The sequence below is a fragment of the Puma concolor genome, chromosome D1, assembly GCF_028749965.1.
Source record: "Puma concolor isolate L17-30 chromosome D1, mPumCon1.1.hap2, whole genome shotgun sequence".
Taxonomy (NCBI): Eukaryota; Metazoa; Chordata; class Mammalia; order Carnivora; family Felidae; genus Puma; species Puma concolor.
The window spans coordinates 1,579,203-1,603,319 of record NC_141676.1 but is presented as its reverse complement, the minus strand read 5'-3'; the positions used below and the strand labels follow the sequence as shown (position 1 = coordinate 1,603,319).

At 66.9% G+C, this 24,117-nt stretch overlaps 1 protein-coding gene across 9 annotated transcripts in view; it reads right to left on the bottom strand.

The window, feature by feature from the left end:
* The window catches only part of KCNQ1 (potassium voltage-gated channel subfamily Q member 1), a 320,333-nt gene that overhangs the window by 262,246 nt on the left and 33,970 nt on the right, over positions 1 to 24,117 (bottom strand). For all 9 annotated transcript variants that reach the window (XM_086676587.1, XM_086676589.1, XM_086676593.1 and 6 more), the window contains exon 2: positions 12,800 to 12,890. In XM_086676587.1, the coding sequence (XP_086532713.1) occupies positions 12,800 to 12,890 (91 nt within the window). The remainder of the gene's footprint in view (positions 1 to 12,799; positions 12,891 to 24,117) is intronic.

Here is a 24,117-nt window from a genome sequence, read left to right as displayed (position 1 = left end):
GAGAAACTTGCAAGAGAGGAACAAGGTTGGGTGGTTGTCTTAATTTATTTCAAGCCTTCTTGTAAAGCTACAGTAATCAAGGCACAGACACAGATTTGCTGACCGATGCATTGGGATAAACAGTCCAAAAGTAAGCCCACGTTCTCCTCAGTTGACTTTTCAAAAGGTGTCAGTGGGGTTCGATGGGTCGAGGACAACCTTTTCAACAATCAGCACTGTAGCAACTGGGCACTCACATAACAGATTGTGAATCTCAACCCATGATTTACACAGCACGTAAAAATTAACTCGCGGACCTAAAGACGAGCACTGAAACTATCAGAAGAAAGTAGAGAAGAAAATCTTAGTAATCGTGTGTTTGGGGCAGAGTAAGAGTCCTTAAATACAGAAAGCGTAAAAAAGGAAGAAGCAATAAACCTGACTTCATTAAAATTGAGAACTTTTAGTCTTTAAGAGACACTGTTCCGTAAATGAGAAGGGCGGCCGTAGACGGGGGAGAAATGCTTGTGAGCACAGAGCCTCGTGTCCACGATATACAAAGAGCTTTTACAACGGAGCAACAAGACAAACCCCCGAATCTTAAAATGGAAGATCTGAAAAGATACTTCACCGAAAAGGTCATACGAACGGGAACGGAGATGAGGTCGGCGTCCCTAGTCACCGGGGAATAAAGATTAAAACCTGAGCTACCACCGCCCACGCGTGCTGGGTGAAGGAAAAGACAGACCACACCAGGTGGCGGCGGGTCCGTGGAGCAGCCAGATGTCCCCACGTGGCCGTGGGGCCACGAGCAGAAACCCCACGTGGCTCGTGGGGCCACGAGCTTGCCAGTGTCTTTGGCACTCGAATGAACACCTACCGTACGATGCGGCCGCTCGGTCCCTAGGTGTTTACCCAAGAAGACAGGAAATACAGGTCCGCGCCACAACCTGGACACGCGTCCCCACCACAGCTCGTGACCGGAAGCCGCCTAGATGCTCATCAACGTGCGATCGATCAACAGACGGCGGGACGGCCACGTGGCGGAACGCGACGCGGCACCAAGAAGAAAGGGCGCCCGACACACGCGGCCACCTGGACGAGCCTCAGGACAGCGGTGCCAAGTGGAAGGAGCCAGGCAGGAGGGCGCGGGCGTAGGCGCCCATTTGAAGAAAGCTCTAGAAAATGCCAACGGGTCGGCACGGATGGAAACCGGCCGCGGGTGCCTCCCGAGTGGGCGGGGGGGGGGGGGGGGACGAGGGACCTCAAGGGCACAAGGACACTTGGGAGGATCGTGTCTGCTGTCCTGATGGCGGGGACTGTCTCCCCGTGTCTACACGTGTCAAACCCAGCTGCGCGCTTGAGACGCGGCACCTACCACGCATCAGGCAGAGCCCGACACGGCTGGCTTCCGTCAGAGGCAGAGGATACAAAGCAGTGGCGTGCTGCCTCGTGTAGACCTGTGCCCGCACTGCCACCGCACAGCGAGGTCACCGGCTCGCGACCAGGGCACCTTTGGCGGCACAGACGGCCTTCCTGCCCCTTCCCCGGCACGCCCACCCTGCCACCCCACACCTGCCCACATGGGGAGGCCACTGTGCACCTCATCCACCACGTCCCTTTGGCCCTCGGGACCGAGAACCTTCACGCCACACGTGCCCAACCCCAACGGCCCTTGGGGTCAGAGCTGCCAACGTCACTCGACGTATACATGTGAGAAAACCAAGGCCCAGCAGGGTCACGTCTCGGGGGGGGTCTCGACCCTGACCACCTCCTGCAGGCTCCCTGCCGAGGCCCAGGGTCTGGGCACCTCGGAGGGCCACGCCCAATAGCCAGTCTTTCCCAGACCAGCTGTCCCACAGCCCCCTCCCGCTGCCCCTCGCCGTCTGTGTACGCAGGGGCCGGCGACGGCCCTTAGGACGGGGGTCTTAGCACTGGGAGCTAGTGCTCCCGGACCCCTAGGAGGAGAGGTGTTTCCCGATGTCCCAGAGCCACCAAATGGTCTCACGGATGTCTTCGTTTCCGAGAAAATCACCTTGAACCTGACACCGAGACGGAGACCACGAGCAGATGAGGGGTGTCTCGGGGAAAGTTCAGGGATCCCAATGGTGGGACCAAGCCCGGCTCCCCGGAGACTGCGGGGCCACCGGCTTCCCTAGCAACTGCCGGGCCCAGGGACCTCACGGGGTAGGCAACACCGAGAAGTGAGTCACGTGCGGACCCCGGCCCGGCCTCCACCGCCGAGGACAGCAGGGCTCGGCCCCGACCCTCCTCGGTGGGTGCAGGGAGCGGCCGGGAGAAGAGACTCAGGGCAGCCCGAGAAACTAGAAGTAAAAGAAAGAGTCCTGCCCTTCCCCCAGGTCTCCCCGCGAACCCTGCTCTGAATGCACAAATTATTCTCAGCTCATCGTGCTCGGAAACTGACCAGATCATCGTCCGCCAGGAAAGGGGGCAGGCTGCGCCTCTCAGCACACACTTGACATTCTGTTCTCCTCCAGGCTTCCGCGCTGACGGTTTCTGGATTAAATGTGCAAATGGAACGCGGCCCCGAGGGGTCTCGCTCCCTGCCGGCCCGAAGCTCCAGGACTGAGCGTGCTTGTGCACACGTGTGTGTAGTTGTGTGTGCTGTCCCCGTGTGCACGTGTGTGTGTGTGTGGGGGGGGGGGCCTCTGCACGCCTGCCTCTCCATCAGGCACCAGGGCCAGACCAGGCCCGTCCTTCTCGACCTGCTCCCTCGACTGCCCTCGACCCCAACCAAGCCGGGAAAACGGTACCGTTGGCCATGGCCGCCCCAGCCTGGCTTTCGGCACAAGGAACTTTTCTCGGTGCGGCGGCGGTGGGTCCGGCGTGGCCTCCCTTGCCCTGGGCTCGGGCTGGGGGTCTGTGCCCCACAGCCGCCACCCAAGGGGAGGCCTGGACCTCGCCTTCCCAGGTGGCCAGCAGCCACAGCCTGGGGTGCAGAGCATCACCCCCAGCTCCCATGAGCCTGAAGAAGCTCCTCGGAACCTACGGGTGTCATTGGGCCCTCCTGGCCCAGCGGGGGCCGTCTGAGAGCCCGGAGAGAGCTGACAGGTGGTGCTCGGGGCACACCGGACCGGCTCCTGGCCAAGGGCCCTTCCCACCCCGTTCTCAAAAAAGGGCTGTCAGAAGCCACCGGTCCTGGGGGTCACCCACGGCCCCCCTCTCCACTTGCCCCACCCAACGTGCCCATCACATGACTTTACAGCCGGAAAACAAAGCACACACTAGAGGAGCTGCTACACCCCAACTCCGAGGTCCGGGGAGGCAGGGGGCCAGGGGCGGGGGCGGGGTGAGCGGGCGGCGGCTCCCGACCCCACCGAGCGGCCCTGAGCCCCCTTCTTCCTGCCTGCAAAGACCCACGATCACACACTTCAATGGCTGCACAGCCGGGGCTCTGGTTTTCATTCTGTGTGACCTGGGGAGGCAGAGAGCGTGATTATAACCCGTCTGAATGCAGTACCCTGGGGCGATCACTCCGGCACCTGCACAGGCCCGTGGCCCCCGCCCGGCGACCAGCCACTCGGGCAGCCCGCTCACCCGGGCGGCGACAGCTGGCAAACACGGCCGGCAGCACCGCACCCCACGGCCACGAGGCCCCTCCGGGCTCCTCCCATTACCCCGGACGACCTCCCCGGGGCAGCCCCCCGGGAGCCCCCCGCCGAGTGCCAGTGCCAGGCCCGCCTGCGCCCGGCGACACGCTGCCTGTTCAGCCCGGTCCCCGTTATGTTATGTCAGCTGTTGCCCCGTGCTTAAAACAAGGCTCTCCAGCTGGCCGGGGTCAGATGTGAAAACAAGGCCCTCCAGCTACCCCGAGCCGGGGACCCCCACCGAATGTGGCACTTAATGACGAGCGTCTCTCCAGCCCTCGGGCACAGCATAAAGGAAACACCTGTCCCGCGGACGGCACACTCTAATCCCGCTAAATCCCGAATGGGGGAGCCTGCGGGGCCGCGGCGAGGGGCCCCCACCCCAGTGTCTGACTTTTGTCCTGGGCCTCAGGGAGACGCTCGCAACGGGTCTCGGCCGGCCAGGCGGGAGAGAAAACACGGGAGCCGGCCTGGGAGCCCCGGGCAGCCCAGGCCTCCGTCGCGGGCTGGCGCCTCTCGGGCCGACCCAAAGTGCCATGCGGGGACCCTCCTCCCCGGGGGGGGGGGGGGGGGGCAGCCGATGGGAGACCCGGGGGCACGCAAACATGCCCCGCCGACGGCCGTCACCTTCCAGGCGGGCAGGAGGGACTCCTGCTGCGTCCGCCCCGACACCAGAGGCTGAGCTGAGCCCCCCCCCCCACCCGCCCAGAGCGCCCCGCTCGTCCCCTGCCTGCGCCCCAACCCGGGGCCGCTCTGTCTCCGGTTACCAACCCGGAGCTGAATCAGCACGATTTCTGAAAGCAGGCAAGAAAAGACAGCGGGGTACGGTGGGGAACCTGAGACCACCCAGACGCCTGGCCACTACGGGGGGAGAAGCCTGGAAACCACGCACACGCGTGCACCCCAGGTGCCCGGAGAGGCCGCTCGGCCTGCTGGGCAACCAGCCGGGCCGTCCCCCTACCTGGCTCTTCCCGCCCCGGTGCCCCTGCTCCCGACAGGCGGCCGTCATGTCCGCCCCAGGGGGGACTGGGGCTGGGGGGGTGGGGGGGTCCGCTCACGGGGCCGACAGCCTCCCAGGGAGGAGGGTCAAGGAGGCCCGCACAGCCCAGGGCAGCCGGGGTGCCGGCCGGGGCTCGCACCAGGGCCCCCAGCACAGATGCCAGCACATGCCTCGCATCACAGAGTTTAACAGCCTGAAAACAGGAAATGCTATGGAGACACACAGCCAGGCCCAGGCCCCGGCGGTTTGTAGAGCAGGGGAGGCCGGCACCGGCCAGGCCCGGCTGGTCTTGGGGCCCCGGGGCCTCCACTTGGCCATCACAGAGTCGCCCCAGGACCACGGGGATCCGGCACTCGGCACAAGCCGAGGGCCACCTCCCTTTTCCTTTAGGAGTCCAGTTGGAACCAAGATCAGGGCGGCATCTGGGGGGGGGACTCGGGGTGCAGGGGCCAGAGGGAACAGGTGCCCCGCTTCGCGGGTGACCCGGGGGCAGCAGGGGGCGCCCCTGTCCCCACCCAGGCAGAGAGAACTGCGGGCTGAGCAGCCCCGAAGGACCGGGCCGGCCTGGCCGGCCGGGGCCAGGAGCGTGGGCCCAGCTCAGACCCTCCCGCAGGACGGGGTGCGGCTCTTCAGGAAAGTTTCGGACGCTTGTGGCAGTTTCGGCCACCTCCCGCCCAGGCCCCCCACCTCGCTGTGAACAGACTCGATCGATACGACAGTTCTGGCGACAGATAACGGGGCCCGGCGGTGGGCCTCACGGAGGGTGTCTTTGTCACAGAAAGCGAGCCACTGACCCTCCAACACAGGGCCCCGGCGTACCGCCGGAAGGTTCTGGTAACAGCCGAGGACTCCTGCTTTCACACGCCTGGGCTGAGTGCAGACCCCTCAAGAGGGAATGTCCCCTCAGGGACAGGAACGCAGCCGGCCCAAACCCTGTAACCCTCACCAGGAGCGGGGTCCTGGGTGGGGCGGAAACTATGTCCCCAGTGGCGGGACGGCCTAGCTGCTGCCCTGGGCCCCTCAAGCCTCGAGCCCTCCGCTTCCTCCTGCTCAGACGTCCCCGGGGGCCGGGGCACTGTCCCCTTTCTGAAGCAGGCACCGGCCCCTCGAAACTCAGGAGGAGGAAGACCACGAACGAATGGCCGCCGCGCCCAGTCACGGGGGTCACGACCCGTGACAACCCCACTCGTTCGACAAAATCTGGGACGAGGCATAGAGCCCCGAGTGTGGGGCATGGTCAGGCAGAGCCAGGGCTGAAGCCCAGCAAGCAGGTGTCAAAGCACCAGGGTCTTAGAGGTGGCTCAGGCTACCAAGGGGGTGGGGTATCATTCTCAGGGGTCCCTGACCGCCAGCACGGGGCTCTGGCGAACCGGCTAAGTCCCCTGGAGGGTACTGGTTTCCAATGCTGCGGACATGTACGGGGGCATCAGGGGCTGACCTGGACTGAGGGGCATCTGGGGAGGCCTGCCAGGGCTTCCCTGCCCCACCCGGCACAGGAGAGATGGCCCCCCAGCAGCCTGCCCCCACCAGACGAGCACCGTGCCCATCAGGCCCCTGCTCACGGGCCCTGGGCCCCCACCCCGCCCGCCATCGTCCCGGCTTCCCTCCACGCTGTCACCCTGGGTCGGCACCTGGGTTTAGGGCACGTGAGCAGGACACTGAGCAGGGCCACGGGCCGCTCCACACCACGGGCCGCGCAGTGGGCACCCCAGGCCGACCGTGTTCACACAGCACGACTCACACCTCTGCCTGCCAGACCCGGGAGAAGAGGTCCCCTGCCCTTCTTCCACAGGCACAGAAACATCCAGAATGCAGTCCGCAGCCGTTCGGGGCTCTTTACATCTATCTCAGTGCTTCTGTCGAAACTAGCAAAGGTCTGGTTTGCCCGTGGAAGTCGGGCCACCCAGGGTCAGCGGACAGCCCCCACCCTGCAGAGGGACAATCTGAACATGTGTGCCAGCAACAGCCCAAGTGTGACCTATCACGGTACACGTGCACACAGACACGGACACACACGCACGCACGCGCACACACACACACTCTTTGGGGACTACAGACATGCACACACTCTCTTCGGGGATCGAGGGGTCGCCCCTGCCCTGCACTTGGGCACCCACCGCTCTCAGGCAGGGCCCACAGGGTGCAGACGTGAAGCCTGTGTCCTGTCCCTGAGAGCCCACACCTATCTGCATGCAAGCCCTGCTGGGGAAAGAGGGACATGTGAGCTCAAGGCTGTGAAGCAGGGAGATGCGGTCTGCCCAGTGCACCCTGGGCTCCAGTGGACGAAGCAGGTGACGCCACGGGGCTAGCAGAAAGGGGCCCCGGAGGCAACTGTGGAGTGGGGCTTTGTCGCATGTGTAGGAGTTCACCAAGCACAGAGGTGAGGCCTGAGCGGGAAGGACCCCCCCAGGAGGAGGCTGCCCCGGAGCAAATGAGACCTCGGGGTTTCTTGGTGGAAAACCTTGGCCACAAGCGACTTAGGCTCCGTGAGCTGCGTCCCCTCCGTGCGAGCAAAGGGCACAGCAGACAGCGTTCGCACAGTGGGCTCCCGACCACTGGAGCCGCCGGCCCTGAAGTTAGCCCAGCCGTCTTCCCTGGCATCTGAAGGGCGTGGAGGGCGGAAGCTGGAAACGCGCAGGTCTGCAGGGGCCGGGGGACCGGGGACAGAACCCGGACCTCGTTCCGAGAAACGGGGACCCACGGACGGCCGTCGAGGGCGCCCACGGTCCCGGGGGGGCCTCGCGCTGTAGCTCGCAACGCAAGGCCGGGAGAGTAGGAGGGTGTCGCGCTGCGCCGCGGGGAAGCAGGAACCCCAGGGGGGCCAGCCAGCTGGCAGGAGGGCTGGGTCACCGCGGCAGCGGCAGCGGGGCTGAGGGAGCCTCCGGCAGCAAGGGAGGAAGCCGCGAGCGATGACCTCATCCCCCAGGCCTCCGGGCCGCGGCTCACGGGGTTTCTAACCACAGCATCGCGGGACAATCCCCTGGTATGCTCAGCGCCAGAAGGCACCGAACCCGCTGTTTGTGCTGGGCCTTTGAGGGCCTCTCTTTGTGTGCGAGTCGAGAAGACACAAAACCCAAACCCGGCCCCTCACCTGGGCCCGGGCTCTCACTGCCCAGGGCGGGGGGCTCTGCCCCCGCAGCAGAGGCAGAAACAAAGGGCCACCGACAGACCGGGGGCCCGTTCACGGTCACGTTCACGGCCGTGCGGCCGCACGGGGACGTGGGCGGACTGCGCGCCTAAGGCGGCGCGGACACGCCCGCGCGCTCACGCGCACACGCGGGCGGACACGCAGGGGCGCCGCACGCTCCGCGCGTGCAACGGGCAGGGCGCGCGCACACGCGTGCCCGCGCCGTGGCGGGAAGGGCCCCTCCCCGGGAAGCGGCCGGCGGGGCTCGGGTCGCACGTGTGCCCGCTCACGGCCCCGGGGCCGGACCCGCAGCGCCGAGATCCCTCCCCAAATGGCTTTTGCAGGCCCTCGAATATGCCTGCTTCAGCAGAACGCTTAATCCCCGGGAGGCCGCCCTGGGGCTTCCTCGCTCCGCCGAGATAACAGCTCGGCCTCCCAACGCCAGGCTTGTGAAAGGGGACGGGGGCAAATGGGCTCCCTGGGAAAGCCCAGCTTCGGGGGGCTTTTTTCCACCGTGTCCGCGGCGCGCGGGTCGCCGGGGCCCCTCGCACGGAGCCCACGCTCGGCCCCTCCTGCGCTCTCGCCTGCGGTCTGGCTCCCGCTCGCACTCTGGGCCCCGGCCAGCGGTGCCCGCATTTCGCGGACGACAGCGCCACCTGGTGGCCCGCGGCCCCGCCCTCTGCCCGCCACCACCGCTCAGGCCCACTCCCCCCCGCCCGACAGGGGGCTCTTCCTCGGCCCCGCCCGGGGTCAGCTCCGACCTCACCCCTGCCGACTGCCGCCTCCCCAGGAAGTCCCCCTCCCGTCCTCCCGCCCGCAGGGGCCCGGCGGCTGTAGGCTGCGGGGCGGGGGCCCCTGCCTGTCCCAGCCCCCAGTACCTGTTGGTCTCCCCTGCCCTTCTCAGGGGATCCCCTCCCTGGAGAAGGCCTCCGCACCTGTGCGGACACATCCCACCCGGCCCCGCTTCACCGTGCCCCTCCTTCCCGGCCCTGCCAGGGACACAACTCCTATCCGTCCCTGGAGGCTGGGACCGGGCTGCCTCGTTCCCCGGTATATCCCCCGTGCCCGCCACCCCCCGTGGTCAGGGCTCTCCAGTGGCAGCCGGACACAGCCAGCTCAATCCCCCCCCCACCCCCCCGGCCCGAAGCAATCCGGCTCCATTCGGCCACGGAGCCGGACGTCCTTGGAAACCCAGCAAGGCCACCAGCGGGCTAAGTCTGAAGCTGCCCTGACCACCCCCTCTATTCCACCAGTGGGGGCGGGGGACGGGGTGGGGGGGTGCTGAGGCCCAGGACCACACGGCAACTTGCGGGTGTCCTGTGGGGGGGGGGGCTCAAAGGAGGGATGTCCAAATTCTGGGAGCACCATGCTGGGCATGTGGGAGAGTACCAACACTGGACCCCTGCCCTCAGGCAGTACACAATGATGGGAAGCTGCAAACCCACCCGCAGATCCCCTGGCACGCTCAGACTGCTGGGAAAAAGCAGGTGCGCCAGGAGAGAGGAGCAGGGAACCCCCAGGTGGCAGGTTCAGGAAGAGTGACAGCCAGCCTGAGGCCCAAAGCTGGACAAGAAGCCGGTCATGTGGCATGGCAGAGAAATAGCGGGCCAAGAGCAGAGCGTGTGCAAAGGCCCCGAGGCAGCAGTGGGGAGAGTCCGAGGGTCAGCAAACAGCGCACTGGGGTAGGGGGAGAGAGTGAAGTAGAGGGAGGGGGAGAGGGCCTGAACGTGTGGCACTTTGGAGGCCCAGACAGAGGGGCCAGGTTTCTCCTAAATGCAACAGGGAGCTTTGGGAACGGTGAGGCTTGTTTTGGAAGGCACTGCCCACCCCAGAGAAGGCTGCGTGCGGAGAGGGCCCCTGCTGGGACACGAGGGTGGCAGGAGGCAGCGGACACGAGAGGGTGGGGGACAAGGGAGGCCGCAGGGGTCTCTGCCTTCAAACGGGTGGAGGGAAAGCGGGACGCAGTGGGAGTGGGCTCTCCGCTTGGGGAAGGAGTACCCACAAGCCTCCCCCTTCCCAGCCCCTGCTGAGCCCCCGTCCGCAGCCGGGGCATTGCGCATGCAGTTCACACAACGGCCACCAGGTGGCACGCGGGCCTCAAAGATGCTGTGACTGAGGGCGGGCAGGCAGAGGAGATGCCCAGGAGAAATGGAGATGGGGGGGGCAGGTGGGATTCTGGAGGGGCTGCTGGGATGCTGGGGGGGCAGGTGGGATTCTGGAGGGGCTGCTGGGATGCTGGGGGGCAGCCGAGATGGTGGGGGGCAGCCGAGATGGTGGCGGGCAGCCGGGATGCTGGGGAGCAGCCGGGATGCTGGGGGGCAGCCGGGATGCTGGGGGGCAGCCGGGATGCTGGGGGGGCAGGTGGGATACTGGAGGGGATGCTGGGGGGGCAGGTGGGATTCTGGAGGGGCTGCCGGGATGCTGGGGGGGCAGGTGGGATTCTGGAGGGGCTGCCGGGGGGACAGGTGGGATTCTGGAGGGGCTGCCGAGAGGGCAGCCCCGTGCCATGGAATGAACTATGTGCTCTGAACGGGACAAGCCTTGTCTGGCAGGAGGTGTTCCTGGGCAAGAGGAGAGTGAAGGCCAGACCACACAGGGCCTGAGGCTGCCAGGGGCTGCCCCCACCCTGGGGCCGTCATCTGTGGGTCTGGTTTCCACAGACAGCGCAGGGCCTGGGGTCCCAGCGACACATCGGGGTGCCGGCCATGACTGCCGGGGTCCCGGTCGGCAGGGCCTGGCAGCTTCGGCAGCCTCCGTCCTGTCCCCCTGCCCCCCCACCCCAGCTGCGCCTGGAGGCCCTGCCTGAGCTCTCGAGGACGGGGCAAGTCACCACCTGAACTCAGGGCCCCCAGTTCACACAGCCCTCTGCGTGCAGGGGCACCCGGCATGCCTTCCGCCCACCCAGACTCCAGATGTCATCGGGGCCTCTCAAAACCCAAGAGCCAAGCTCCCGGTACCAGAGTGACCACCCCAAGCCACTCGGGGGGCTTCATGGGCCGAACCGTTTGCCCCCCAAGTTCACATGTGGGAGCCCCAGCCCCCAAGCACCTTGGAATGTGACTACATTTGGAGATGGGCTCGTTAAGGAGACAATTGGGTAAACTGAGGTAACTGGGATGAGGCCCTGGTCCTGTAAGGTCAGTGTCCTTGTAAGAAGAGACGCCAGAGAGCCCCCACCCCCCGTGTGAGGACACAGAGAGGGCACGCTTGCAAGGGGGAAGGGTGTCCTCGCTGAACGGACCATCCCGGCCCCTGATCTCCGACTTCCGGGCTCCAGGCCGTGGGGGATAAATGCTGTTTAAGCCACATGTCTGGGTGACTTTGCTGCGGCCGCCCCAGGACACTCGGACGTGCTCCGTGCGGCCCAGGACTCATCATGTGATACCCTCAAACACAGAGACATGTCCCACGCTCCCCACTTTTCCCCAGCTGCTGGCCGCTGGGACCTGAGGCCGCCCAGCGGGAAGGACAGTCCCCACCCTGGGAAGCAGGTGCAGGTGAGAAGCATCACCCACGTCTCACCTGCAGAGGAGGTGGACCCCCTCCCCCGGCCTGTACCGGGGCCACTGGCGCAGGGCTTCGGGGACATTCCTCGCCAGGACAGTGGCGGCTGACACACTGCCCGGGTGCAGGAGGAACCTTCTCCGGGCTGCAGCCCCCAGGGCCTCGGCACGGGCCAGGCCGGCACCTTCGGCTGCTCCCGTGGGCGCCCAGGACCGGGGGAGAGTTCTGTCAGCCAAAGGCTGTCAGCGTCACCATCCTGCTTTTGGACGGTGAGCACGTCCCTGCTTTTACACGAGAAAGCGTAGCCTATCGGGACGATGAAAGCGACATGCTGGGCCAGCGAGCGGTTCCACGGTGCGACCATCTCCACGGACGCGGGAGAGAGCTGCCCGCAGTCAACACCCTCACGTCAGACTCGGAGAATGCCGCCGGTCAAGAGAAGACCCACTGCCCGCCAGCCTGAGGCCGGCACCCTTCCTCACAAGAAGCCCCGGGAGTGCGCCCAGCCCGCAAGGCCGGGGGCCCGGCAGCCGCGACGGCCACCACGCTGACCCCCGCTGGGCCCCGCGAGCCACACACGCCTCTGCCGGCCGCGACCCCACGTCCAGACAGAGCCACCAACAGCTTTCATACGCACAAGGGGGCCGCGGGCGAGCGCGACCTCCAGAAAACACGGAGGCGGCGGCAGCTGTGGCCTGTGCGGTCCGAGCACCCATCTGTGACGGTAGCCGACAGTGACCACTGTCGCCGTCACCAGGGACAGCCGTCACCGCCGCGGTCGGAAGCCCCCATCGCAAACCTGTGCGCCTGGCAGACGGGTGCGTGACGGTCGTGGACGGGAGACCTCACCAGACCAGACCGAGGGCAGTCTCCCCACGCTCGTCCCCCAGCTGCCCCCAGACTTCTCCGAACGCTAGGCAGTTGGGCGGCAGAGGTCGCTGGGAAGACCACACGAGCGAGGACGGTCTGCCGCGCGGACGCTACGTCGTGAGATAGGACAGACCTCGGCACACAGTCACGGAAGCTGCGCGGCCCTGGGGGAGAAGTCGGACCAGGGGGACGGAGCAGCAGAGCCTCCACGAGGGTCTACGCGCCCCCGGGCTCTGGTTTACCATGAAAACGGCACCTCGAGGCAGGGCGGGAAGACGCAGGTCTGTGGACGGGGCCAAGCAGGCGGCCAGAGGCGTGGGGTGGGGCGAGACCCCCACGGGGTCGGCGTACCGGCCTCAACCCAGGTCAGGAGTCACCCCCCCCCCCACCCAGGCCACCGGGCAGGCTTGGCGAGCCGTGCGGACAGGTCCTCCTGTCCTCCTTTTCCAGCGCAGCTCGGAGCCCCCTCCTCCAGGAAGCCCTCCCAGACCACCAGTCCCAGCCTGACGGCGGTCTTCCCGGCAAGTGTGGGGGTCTCTATGCCTCCGGTCCCCGGCTGCTGGCCGGCAGGGTGGGAAGGACATCGGTCCGGGGCCACCGTGCGGGCGGGAGAGGCCCAGAGCAGCTCACTCCATGCCATGGCCCACTCGCCTGGCAGACCAGAGCCCCGGCGGCTGGGGCAGCGGTCCAGCCCCTCGCGTGGCTACGTACCATCCAGAAGAGGGTCCCTGTGGCCAGGGCGACGTACTGCTCGATGGTGGACAGCACGCTGAAGATGAGGCAGACCAGGACGATGAGGAAGCTGCAGGGCGGGAAGACACGGCGGTCAGCTCCGCGGCCAGCCCGCCCGCTCCCTCCCGCCCAGACACAAGCCCAGGCCCGGGGACCGGAGGGGCTGCCCACCACCCCCCGCCCAGTGGGGCCACGCCCCTTCCCTCCCCCCGTCTCAGAACTCCAAGTGCCACCCAGCCCGAGGCCCACCGGCCGGGGACCAGGCGCATGGAGCGGGGCGCGGTCAGCCGGCCGTAAAGGACGAGGCCCGGGCCCCCGCTACAGCGGGACAGACCCCGAAACATGGGCGTCGAGAAGCCACGCTTATAGACCACGTGTCGCGTGACTCCGTTTACGTGAAGCGTCCACCATGGGAGGCCCACGGGCACGGAAGGATGACCGGGGCCAAGTCCCATCTGCGCACGGACCCCGCCGGCCCCCAGGAGGGGACGTCAGGAGGGGTTCACCCCCGAGCTCCTGGGCAGAGGTCACGGCGAGGCCCCTGTGCAGACAGAGCTGCGGCGGAGACTGGGCCGGGGGGTGGGAGCCCGCCTGAGGAGCCCCTCCTGGGACGGCCACCGGGGGTTCTCCACCGAGGCCGGGGGGACGGGGGACGCCCCCCCAAGTGTCGTGCTTCCCCAGCCCCGCTGCGTCCTGAAGGCTAAACGGTCAGTCAGGTGTCGTGACACACACAGTGTGCTTCGTGTCTACTCTGTCCTGTCCCGGGTGGGCCTGCAGGCCCCAGAGATGCTGAGGCGGGGTCCCTGCCCTCGGGGGGGCTCAGGACCTCCTGCCTCCACGGGGCTGAGACCACGGCTCCGGCCCAGTCCGCCGCCTATGCGTCCCGAGAGCTGGGACACGAGGACCAGGAAGAGAAGGATCTGACCCGTTTTCTGGGTCAGGGTGCGGGAGCAGGGCGGGGTGCAGAAGAGGCGCCGGCCCCCCGAGGCCACGTCGGCCCCGAGGGACAGTGCCCTGCTTGTGCCGCTGGCCAGGGGCCGGGACCGCAAGCACCAGGGACGTCCTGAATCTTATCGGTCATCATCCCTGTACCTGTGGCGGCCAGGTGCCCTGGGAACACGGAAGAATGCGGGAGGCCTGCCAGGGCCGCCGTCCAAGACAGCGGGAGGGCACTCCAGGGCGCGGGGGCAGGACGCAGGTGGGGAGCTGAGTCGGGGGTGTGCCCAGACTCCCGGGAGGCGCTGTGAACCCACGGCGAGGTCTCTCCAGCCCACCCCGAGGCACCTTTCCACCCTGGGATGCTTCCGGTGAAGGTCAGAATCATACACGCAGACCACACTCGTGCAGAAAGCACGGGCTGTTCCCGGAGCCCTCGGAGCCCCAACACCCAAGAGCGTGGCCGCCGGGCTTACCCTGGGGTCTAAGCTAGAATTCGGGGAGGCTGAAACATAGCGGTGGATCACAGAGAGCAGAGCACGGGCGCCAGGGCTGGGGGGGGCGTGGGGGTCCGTGTTTCACAGGGACAGAGTTTCTGTTTGGGAAGACGGAAAGTTCTGGAGACGGAATGTGCTTCATGTCCCTGAACTGTGTACCTGACAGGTTAAGATGATAAATTTTGTGTGTATTTTACCACAATTTTCAAAAAGGAAAGGGAATGACGTTCGTGGGCAGCAGCTGACGGAGGGAGCCTAACAAAGGCTGGTGGTGAGGCATGACAGGGGTCCGGACCCCCCGCCACCCCCCCCCCCCCCCGCCCGGGCTAGGACAGGACCTTCCAGGCAGATAAACCAAGGGCTCGTCAAGGGACCTCAAGCCCGGGGCCAGACGGGGTTTTGAACGTGTGATTCAACAGATTAGGTGCTGACGTTTTAAACCCCAAATCGTATCAGAGAGGCTTCAGTTTGTATAAAAGTCGCCCTGGAAAGTTCCAAAGACCCCGGAACACACGAGGGCAGGTGTCCTGCCGTGAAGCCGATGAGCTCAGCACCCCGGGCCACGACATCCACCCGACATCGGACTCCCACGGCGGCGGCCTCCGGTCCTGCATGGCTGTGCCCCGGGTCCCCTTGCGGGCCCAGCCCTTGCGTGGCACTGTTCCCTCTAAACCCCATGCGGAAGGTGACCCGTCATCCCACGTGAGGAGGCGGGGCCTTGGGGCGCGGTTCAACGGGCCCTCCAAGGGCTTCCAGGCTGTGGAGCTGGCCCTCCGTCCCAGACGCCCTGGACATCCCAGAGGGGAGTCACGGCCACTGATGGGACCTCCGAGGCTATGAGCCAGCAGGAGCACGTCAAAGGCCACAGCGACCATGAGCCCAAGCTGGCCGACCCCAGGATCCCCCCAGCCCTGGCTTCAGGCCAAGACTGAACCCCCCACTGGGGCATATGGCAGCCACAGACCCCGGGGCAGGAATGCCACATTGTGCGTGGACGCAGCTCAGCCCTGGTGGGGGCTCACCCTGAGCAGGGAGGGGTGGGGTGAGGGGGGCCGTATCCTTTCCCGGCTTCTGGGGCCCCAGGCATCGCCCTGGGCTGGTGGCTGTGCGGTCACGTGGCCCCTGCTGTTAGTTTCTCGTGCATGGGGACGCCCGTCACCGCGTGCAGGGCCCACCCAGGCACGCGGGATGGCCATGGCCTCTCACGACACTGAGCTCCGTCCCACCTGCAAAGGTGCTTCTGCGTGAGGTCTCATCCTTATGCTCCAAGGGACCAGACATCTGTGGGGGCCCCCAGCTCGGCCCCTGCACTCGTAATGGCCGTTTGCCAAGCCAACAAGTTACTCGTGACGATAATAACTACGGAAACCTCCGTGAGTTTCTAAAAACTGGCATTAGTACTGGGTACAAACATTGGTAGCGGTTTTTAAAACATAATTCGAAATACGTCCTTTTCGTCTTTTCCTTTTTTGTTACCGAACTGCGCCCGCGAAGGCCCTCTCTCCACGTGAGGTCACGTTCTCGGGTCCCGGGTCGGGACGTGGACACGTCTCCTCGGGGTCCCCCTCGGGCACACTGCACCATACGACCCCCTCAGGTCCGGGAGACAAATGAGCAGGAGGGGCAGAGGACAGCCCCCAGGGGAGACCGAGTCCCTCCCTCCCGCCCAGCCCCCCAGGGACACCCGGGCAGCCCCGCCTGTGTCCCCCCCCCCCCCCCGCCCGCTGGCTGCCACACCCCAACGTGCACCAGCACGCAGCCACGCCTCCCCGCACCCCCACACGGCCCCGACCTGCCACCAGGGACTGTCCGGAGGCTCGTCTCCTTAAAAGGTTTGCCCCGGGGACTCGACCCACAACCCCAAGGACCACACGACAGGCAGCTGGGCCCGCGGAGGTGTGGCTCCTGGGTCATCGTCTCCCCAAAGGCCCCACTGCACAGACTCCAGACCGCCAGGCAAGAAGCTTACCAGAAGATTAAAACCTGTATCCCCATCGCTGGGGACCCCAGACACATGGACCCTCCCGCCTCGTGTTCCAGCCGGGCCCTCACAGGGCGCCTATGCACACGGCACCGGCCCGGGGTCACCGCGGCCAGAACCCGCAGCCCAGCCCCCGCCGGTCTCCCCACCTCAGCGGTTCAGTCCCCACTGGGGAGCCGGGGGCCCTGGGGAGATGCAAGCCTGCCAGCTCCCTCCCAACTGAAGACCCTCCAGATGAAGCCTGAACTCCAGGCCCATCTTCCTGGGTCACCCCCTGCCCCACAGGCCTGAGCTCCCCTGCAGGGAGGCCTCCAGACACCCCCGCCGGGCCCGTGGCCCCTGCCGCACCCCCATCACAGCACTGACCGCCCCCTGCCTCCTCAGGTGGGGCCCCATCTGAAGGCCCAGCGCGAGGCCTGGTACACAAACGTCTGTTGAACCGACCGAACGCAGCTTTAGGTTCAGGTCAGGGGCTCAGTGAACAGAATTCTCAGGGCCGCCTCCTCCACGCAGGCCTCCAGGGTGTGTCAAGACGTGAGGTCCTCGTGCTCCATTCCGTCCCTCCTTGCCCCACCCCCACAGGCTCAGCAGGGCCCTACAGGGCCCCCGGTGGACCAGGGCGCCGCACGGGGGCAGCTCTCCACACACCCAGCCTGCATGTCAACGGTGCCAGGCACAGAGGGGCCTGGGGGTGGGCAGGGGGTGGCTCTGGCATGAGCCCGGAGCAGGCAGGGCCGCCCCAGCTGCTAGGCGCACACGTGGGCAGGAGGCGCGGGGCAAGGGTCCCGAGGCGGCAGGGAGGGCCGCACCCGGGGACCACAGGAGACACCAGGCCAGCCCAGCACCCATGCTGCCAGCCCCCCGGCCTTCTCAGAGCCGGACGAGGCACTGCCCTGTGCCCGCTATTCCTGGTGCCCGCGGAGGCTCGGCAAAGCCACCGCGCAGGCGGTGGCAGGCTGGGGTTCGGCCCGCACCCTCTCCGCCCGGCCTCTCCCCGAAACAGGGATGTCACAGGCACACGGGGACACCTGGAGCCCAGGGATGGGGTTGCGCTCTTCTGGGAAGGCCCATGACAGCTCCGTGCCACAAGGACAGAGAATCTGTCCCCCTTGAGATGGGGGGACAGAGAGGGGCTACTCACCCCGCTGGCCCCGCTCAGAACCCCGACCACCAGGTACAGAAACGGGGCTCCCTGGCCGGAGGCACTTCAGGCCTATCTTGGCCGACCCCCAGACACGCCGCTGCACCCCCGGAGGTGGTGACGGTGGGAGACCCAGCTGCCCCCACACCGGCCGTGTGTCTGGATGGCCCCGCGGGGCCGTGAGGGCCCGAGCCGACGGCTGTGCTCATGTCCCTTCGCTGCCCACACCCGCCGCAGCGCAGAGACCTCGAGTGTGCGAGGGGGGCATGGGGTCTCCCACTGTCACCCCGTGAAGGGCCACGCCGACTGGGGGTGGCTTGGGGGCAGAGACTCTGGCTGTGAGCTTAACCGTGCCACCCAAGCTGTCATTCCAAAGCCTTCAGGGGGCCCTAGAGGGGCTGCTCAGGGGTCTCCCCGGTGTGCGTGCGTGTGTGCACGCGTGACTCGGAGGCACGTCCCAACGTCGGGCTGCAGGTGACTGAGCTGGGAGCCTCCGGCCCCGGGTCGGCGCCCATCAGACAACAGGGACACCCACCCACGGAGCTGAGACCGACATCCTCTCCCTTGTCAGGCCCCCCCAGCAGCCCCCCAAGGGCCCGGTGGGTCTGAGGCCCCAGCATGGAGGGCGGGCGGCCATGAGCTACATAAAGCCTGCTTCCTCCTGTCCACTCCAGTCCTCACGGGAAGCCTGAGAAGCAGGGCTATCTCTCATCACAGGAGGAGGGAAGCTCAGAGAGGGTGAGAAATGGCCCACAGTCACACAGCACCAAAGCCAGTGAGAACAGGGCTCCAGCACAGGCCTCCTTCCACCCAGCCTCAGGGGTCAGCCAGCGGTGGGAACCCCAGGCCCTCCTCAGTCCACCTTCCGGGAGCTGCGTGTGGCCCGGGCAGAGGGAGGACAGACCCTGGATGGTAAGTCACAGCCGTCGCCGCAGCCACACCGGGCACACGGCACGGGGTAGGTGGGGAGCTGGGAGGCACTCAGCCCTGGACACCCACCTGACGCAGCCACCCGTGGGGCGGGAGGGCCGTCCGGGGCCCAGGGAGGCACAGGCACTGAGCCTGGCCGGCCTGTGATGGAAACCCCTCTTTAAACTTTTTTTTTTTTTTTAACTGTGTATTCATTTTTGAAACAGAGAGACAGAGCACGAGCGGGGGAGGGGCAGAGAGAGAGGGAGACACAGAATCCGAAGCAGGCTCCAGGCTCCGAGCTGTCAGCACAGAGCCCCACACGGGGCTCGAACCCACAAACCGCGAGATCACGACTCGAGCGGAAGTCAGACGCTTAACCGACTGAGCCCCCCAGGTGCCCTGATAAGAAGCCCCTCTCAGCACCTATTTAGAAGGTGTGGGGAGAGTAACCCAACCGAGCTCACCCACAGGGGCCGCGTGTGCTCCCATGAGCTCACTCACCATCTTCCCCAGGGAGGGGTCCCATCCTGGACTCACCTGTGCCCACCCTGCACCCCAGCCACCCCCTGTCTCGGGAGGTCCTCGGCCTGGGGACGGCCAGCCCCTGCAGGCCTCCCGGGGCAGGGGGGACCTCCCCTCTTCCCATCTGGGGCGAGAAGGGCAATGGGGGGCGCTGGCCTGGGGCAGCGTGTGGACGATGGCACCCCAGAGCAAGCACGTAAAGGGCCCTGCCCTCCTTCCAGCAGTCGAGGCTGTGCCCAGGACTCCCAGGATGCCTCAGCCCAGGTTCAAGAAAGAGAAAGGTGGGGCAGAAGGAGGGACGTTGATCCTAGAGCTTCGGACAGCCAGGTCAACACGACCCCACCATTGCCAGGAGGGCATGGGATTCCCAGGCTCCTTCCTGCTGGGGAAGTCCCTCCTTGTGTCCAGCCTAAGTCTTTCTTGCTGTAGTTTAGTTTCCAGATGAAGGAACCTCCAACCCCACTGTGGAGGCTTTGGTCCCACTCCAGGGGACACGAGGGGCCCATGGAAACAGCCATGTGTGACCTGAGCCTCAGTTTCCCCACTGGGAAGTAGGGAAGGGACGCATCAAGGATGCCCCCTGCACGTACTCAGTAAAGGGTTTCCTGGGCCATGACTGCCATCAGATTGACCTGTACCCTGTCGGCCTGAGCCCCAGGAGCCGGGACCGCGGGGGTGCAGGGGGATGCTGCCCGGCCTCACAAGGGAGTCAAGAACCACCAGCAGACCCTGAAGGGGAAGGAGGCTTTCCCAGGTGTCACCAAGGGGCCAGGGCACTGCCCTCCTTTCGCATCAGCTGGCTGGGCACACACTCCCCGGGGGGCAGGGACCTCACTGGACTTGACATGAGCAGGTGGGGCTTCCTTCCAGCCGGGCACCCCTTTCTCCCTGAAACCCCTCCCTCTCTCATTCCCCTTGGAAGGGGTGATCAGGGAGGGCTTCTCCGAGGCAGGGACCTGGTCCTGGCAGAGGTAGGGAGCGGCAGGTGCCAGGCCAGAGGAGAACACGACCCCCAGGGAGACAGCAAAGAATCCAGGAAGCGGGCAGGGTGAGGCCAGGAAGCGGCCCCAGATTCCGGGTACTGGAGAAGGCCCCCCAGAATTCGCTGTCTCTTCCGAAACAGATGCCTGTGGACCCCTGAACCCGACAGGGGGGCCTCGGGCCGGGGCACCTGGGCCACGCCCTGGGGAGCGGTCCCAGACCACCAGGGCTCTGTGGCTCCGAGGAGCTGCCCAGCACTTTGAGGAGAGGGCGGGTGGATGCCCTCACTGCCAGGTCCTGTCTGCAGCTGCCCGCCCCTCAGAAGGGCCCTGCCTTCCCGCCTGGGCCCGTGCAGTCCAGGAACCTCTCCGGGCCGAGGCCCTCATTGGTCATGTGGACACCAGAGGGTGACCCGGCAGGCGCAGACCAGGAACCTTGCCAGAACGAGGCCCCTCGTTTGTCGTGCAGACACCAGGGGGTGACCCGGCAGGGGGCAGCAGCCTACGGTCACTGACGAGAAGGACAGCGGTAAGAGCCGGGGGGTTCCTGTGCGGCCGACCCGGCTCCATCAACAACACCAGAGTGTTTCCTGGACCCCCGACTGAGGCAGCGAGTTAGGTATTAGAACGTTCATCTCTCAGGCGGGAAAACAGAGGCTTAGAAATGCCGAAGCCTGGGGGCGCCTGGGTGGCGCAGTCGGTTAAGCGTCCGACTTCAGCCAGGCCACGATCTCGCGCTCCGTGAGTTCCAGCCCCGCGTCGGGCTCTGGGCTAATGGCTCAGAGCCTGGAGCCTGTTTCCGATTCTGTGTCTCCCTCTCTCTCTGCCCCTCCCCCGTTCATGCTCTGTCTCTCTCTAAAAAAAAAAAAAAAAAAAAGAAATGCCGAAGCCTGGGGTTCCCCCAAAAGGAGCAAAGGCAGTGTGGGGGAGGGGGTAGCCCCGCGCTCCCTCTGGGGCCGTGGCTCCGTCCTGTGAAAGGCCTGAACACGGGGTCTGGGAGAGAATCCCAGCGGGCCCTGCTTCTCTAGAGGAGAAATCAGGCCCAGCAAGGTCAGGCCGGCCCAGACCACACAGCGAAATCCCTTCACGGGGAACGGCCCAGGGGCCCCTCTCCATAGAGGGGCACCATGTGCCGGGGACGGGCCAGCTCACCGCCCACAGGGCCGGAACGACCCCGTCATGCTTCACCCTCCAGCCCTGGCCCCCCAGCCCAGACCCCAGTAGTCCAAGGGCAGCTCTTGAGGGGTCACCCATACTGTCCTCGGGGCCAAGCCCCCCCGCCTCCTTCCCCGCCCTCCCCAAAGCCCTGACCCCGTGTCTTAGAGACAGAGGTCCTCCGAGAGGCCGGAAAGCCCTCGTGGCCAGCCTGTAACCCAAGGTGGGGCCCACCCAACCCCTGGGCTGGCCCACCCGATCCCTCGAAGCCAGAGACGGCCAGCTGCGTGACCCCCACCCCCCCCACCCCACAGACACGGGACGCCCACACGCCCACTGGCCTCAGCGCACACCCCACCCGCACCCCCTTTGGGGTCCCCCTAATCCCAGTCGGCTGGCACTGGGGAGGCCCTGGCCCGGTGAGCAGGGTCCCCGGGAGTCCTCCTGTCCTGTGGGACCTGCCCGCGGCCCAGGTTCCCCGGACAGGACGGGACGCTGACTCCTCAGAAGGCCCGGGGGTGGGCAGGGCCAGGGCGACCCCACTTCAGGGAGGGAGCAGGGTGAGGGCCCTGGAGCCCGGCCACAGCCTCCTCCTTCTCGAGAGGCCCCCAGGGGGGCCCGTCCCCTGCACCTGCAGAGCAGGAAAGCCTCTGCTGACAAAACAAGACAGGACTGCCCATGGGGAGCGGGAGCCCGGCCCATACAGCCCCGGGCGGGCCTCCTGAATGGGGCCCTTCACCCGGGCCTCCCCGGGCCGGTCCTGCCCCCACACGAAGCTCTCAGCCGGGCACAGCGCCTCGCCAGCCTGCTGCTGTGGTGTGGGAGGTGCCAGGGAGGAACGGGCCGGACCCCAGAGGGCACCCCCGGGGACCCGGGCATGGCCCAGCCCCAGGCCCCGGGAGAGAGACCGGTCGGGCAAGGCTGCACGCGAGCTCTCCTACAGAGCGCCCAGAAGCCTGTGGGAGGCAGGGGTGAGGGGGGTGAGGTAGGCATGGAGGGGTGAGGCAAGGATATGGGGTGATTTCAGCAGGAAGGTGGTGGGGTGGGGGGAGACCGGGAAGTTGATGGGGTGAGGCAGGGATGTGTGTGGCGGGGAGGCAGGGAGGCAGGGATGCAGGGGGAGGGGGAGGGGGGCGCGAGGCAGGGATGCAGGGGGAGGGGGAGGGGGGCGCGAGGTGGGGACGCGTGGTAGGGGGGAAGCAGGGATTCAGGGGCAGGGAGGTTGGGGGTGGGAGACAGACGGGGTTTCCCTGACTGCCCATCATGGGGACCTCCCTGCTGCGGACACATCTGCCCGGCCGGCGTCCGCACCCCCGGCCAAGGCACGGTGGGAACAGGTGGTCACCAAGGACCGCGGGCCCCCTGACCGACAGCCGAGGTCCTGAGCCCACCCCGTGCCCTCCCCAGCACAGGGCCCCAGCCCATCGCTCGGGGGATGGCGTCCACACCGCATCCGAGGGTCCGGGGCGCGCCGTTCACAGATCCCACCCCCCGCCTGTCGTGGGCCCGGCCCGGCCCTCCAGGCTGGCCCCACGGGACGCTGCAGCAGGCGGGCCCGGAGGGTGAGCGCGTGCCCGGGGCCCTGGGCACGGCAGGGGCAGGGGGGCGGCACGGCCGGCCGCACCTCCAGCCCCTCAGCTGCTCCTGTCCCGGGGGCAGGGGCCCCGCGTGGGCCCAGCAAGGGGGACACGAGTCCCGTGTCACCCGGCGACCACCCAGGGCCCAGCCGCGAGGGGCAGGGGTGAGGCGCGTGGCAGGGTGCCTCCCGCCGCCTCCCCGGACGAGATGAGGTCTCGCCCTCCGGAGCCGGCCTCGCGGGGGGTGTGCCCTCCGGGCAGTGCCCGCTTCCTCTTTGTCCGGCTGGCCTCAGACTTCCTCCCGCCCCCGCCCCCGCCCCCACCCCGCCAGTGAGCGCACGGCGCCGGGCTCCTGGGCGTCAGAAGGGACCCACGCGGACGGGGGCCCGCGCCCCGCACGTGGTCAAGGTGCCCCCGTGCCCCGCGGGCCGGGCATCGTGGCGCTGTCCACCGGGTCCCGCCCTCGCCGAGGCGGGAGCCGCTCCCAGCAGGGAGGGAGGAGGCGGCCAGCTGTGCGGCGGGCGGGTCGGGGGCCGTGGCGTTCCTCTCTCACCGCCGGATGCAAACAGCAGCGTTATTTCTGTGTCAGCATCCCCGGCCCCCGGAAGGAGCCCGCTGGCCAAGGCTGGGGGACAAGAGACACGTTCCTCCGTCACCCTCCCCGGCCACCGGCCACGGAGGGCGGGTCCCCAGGCCGAGGAGTGAGTGGGACTTGGCTGAGCCAGGTCCCTGCCACGTGGAGGCTGACCACGGAGGACACCCGGGCCCGCAAGGCCACTCTGGTCCCTCTGGAGTTTCAGGGGCGGGAATCCTCTGGTGCCAGCCGGCGCCCCCAGGAAGCCCTCCTGTGGTTCCCCAGGGGCTCAACACAAATGCGCCCTTCTTGTCCTGCCTGCACAGCCCGGCGGGGCCTCCCGCCCTCCCCGCCCCGATCCCGGCCCCGACGGAAAGCCCGGTCTGCGCGCCTGGCACCAGGCCAGCTTCCAGGAGTGAGGCAGGCTTGGGAAAAAGAGACAATAACCTAGAAAACAAATCTACAAATCAAAAGGAACAGTGACAGCCACCCCAAGGAGACAGAAAGGGGCCGTCACAGTGATGGGGCTGAGGGGCGGGGGGGGGGGGGGGGCACTGCTCTAGGAGCTGGGGACATGCAGCTAGGCCTGGGAGAGGACTGTCATGCGAAGGCCCTGAGGCAAAGTTTGGAAGGCCTGAGGCCAGAACAGGAGGGTCAGGGAAGGCCCGGGAGGGCCACCTGTGACAGGGGCTCAGGGGAAGGCCTGGCTCAGGAGTGGAAGAGGCACCGAGCTGTGCCAGGCCTCCCAGGATCAGTGGGCACAGGCTCTGGGCTGGCATTAGCTATTTACCAGCTGAGCATCTGGCCGGGGCCCCAGAGACCCTGACTGGAAGGATGGGGGGGAGGGTGGGGTGACGGCAGCCGTGCTCTGCTCTCTTGTGCAGCAACCGGAAGCGACACCAGGGAACAGGCCATGCCGGGACACGTTCAGACAGACGCGGTGGGAGTTGCTCACCTCCGCGGGCATGCCCCAAACGGGGCCGCCCCCCGACCGTCCCCCCCCACCCCCCCGAGAGCCCCTC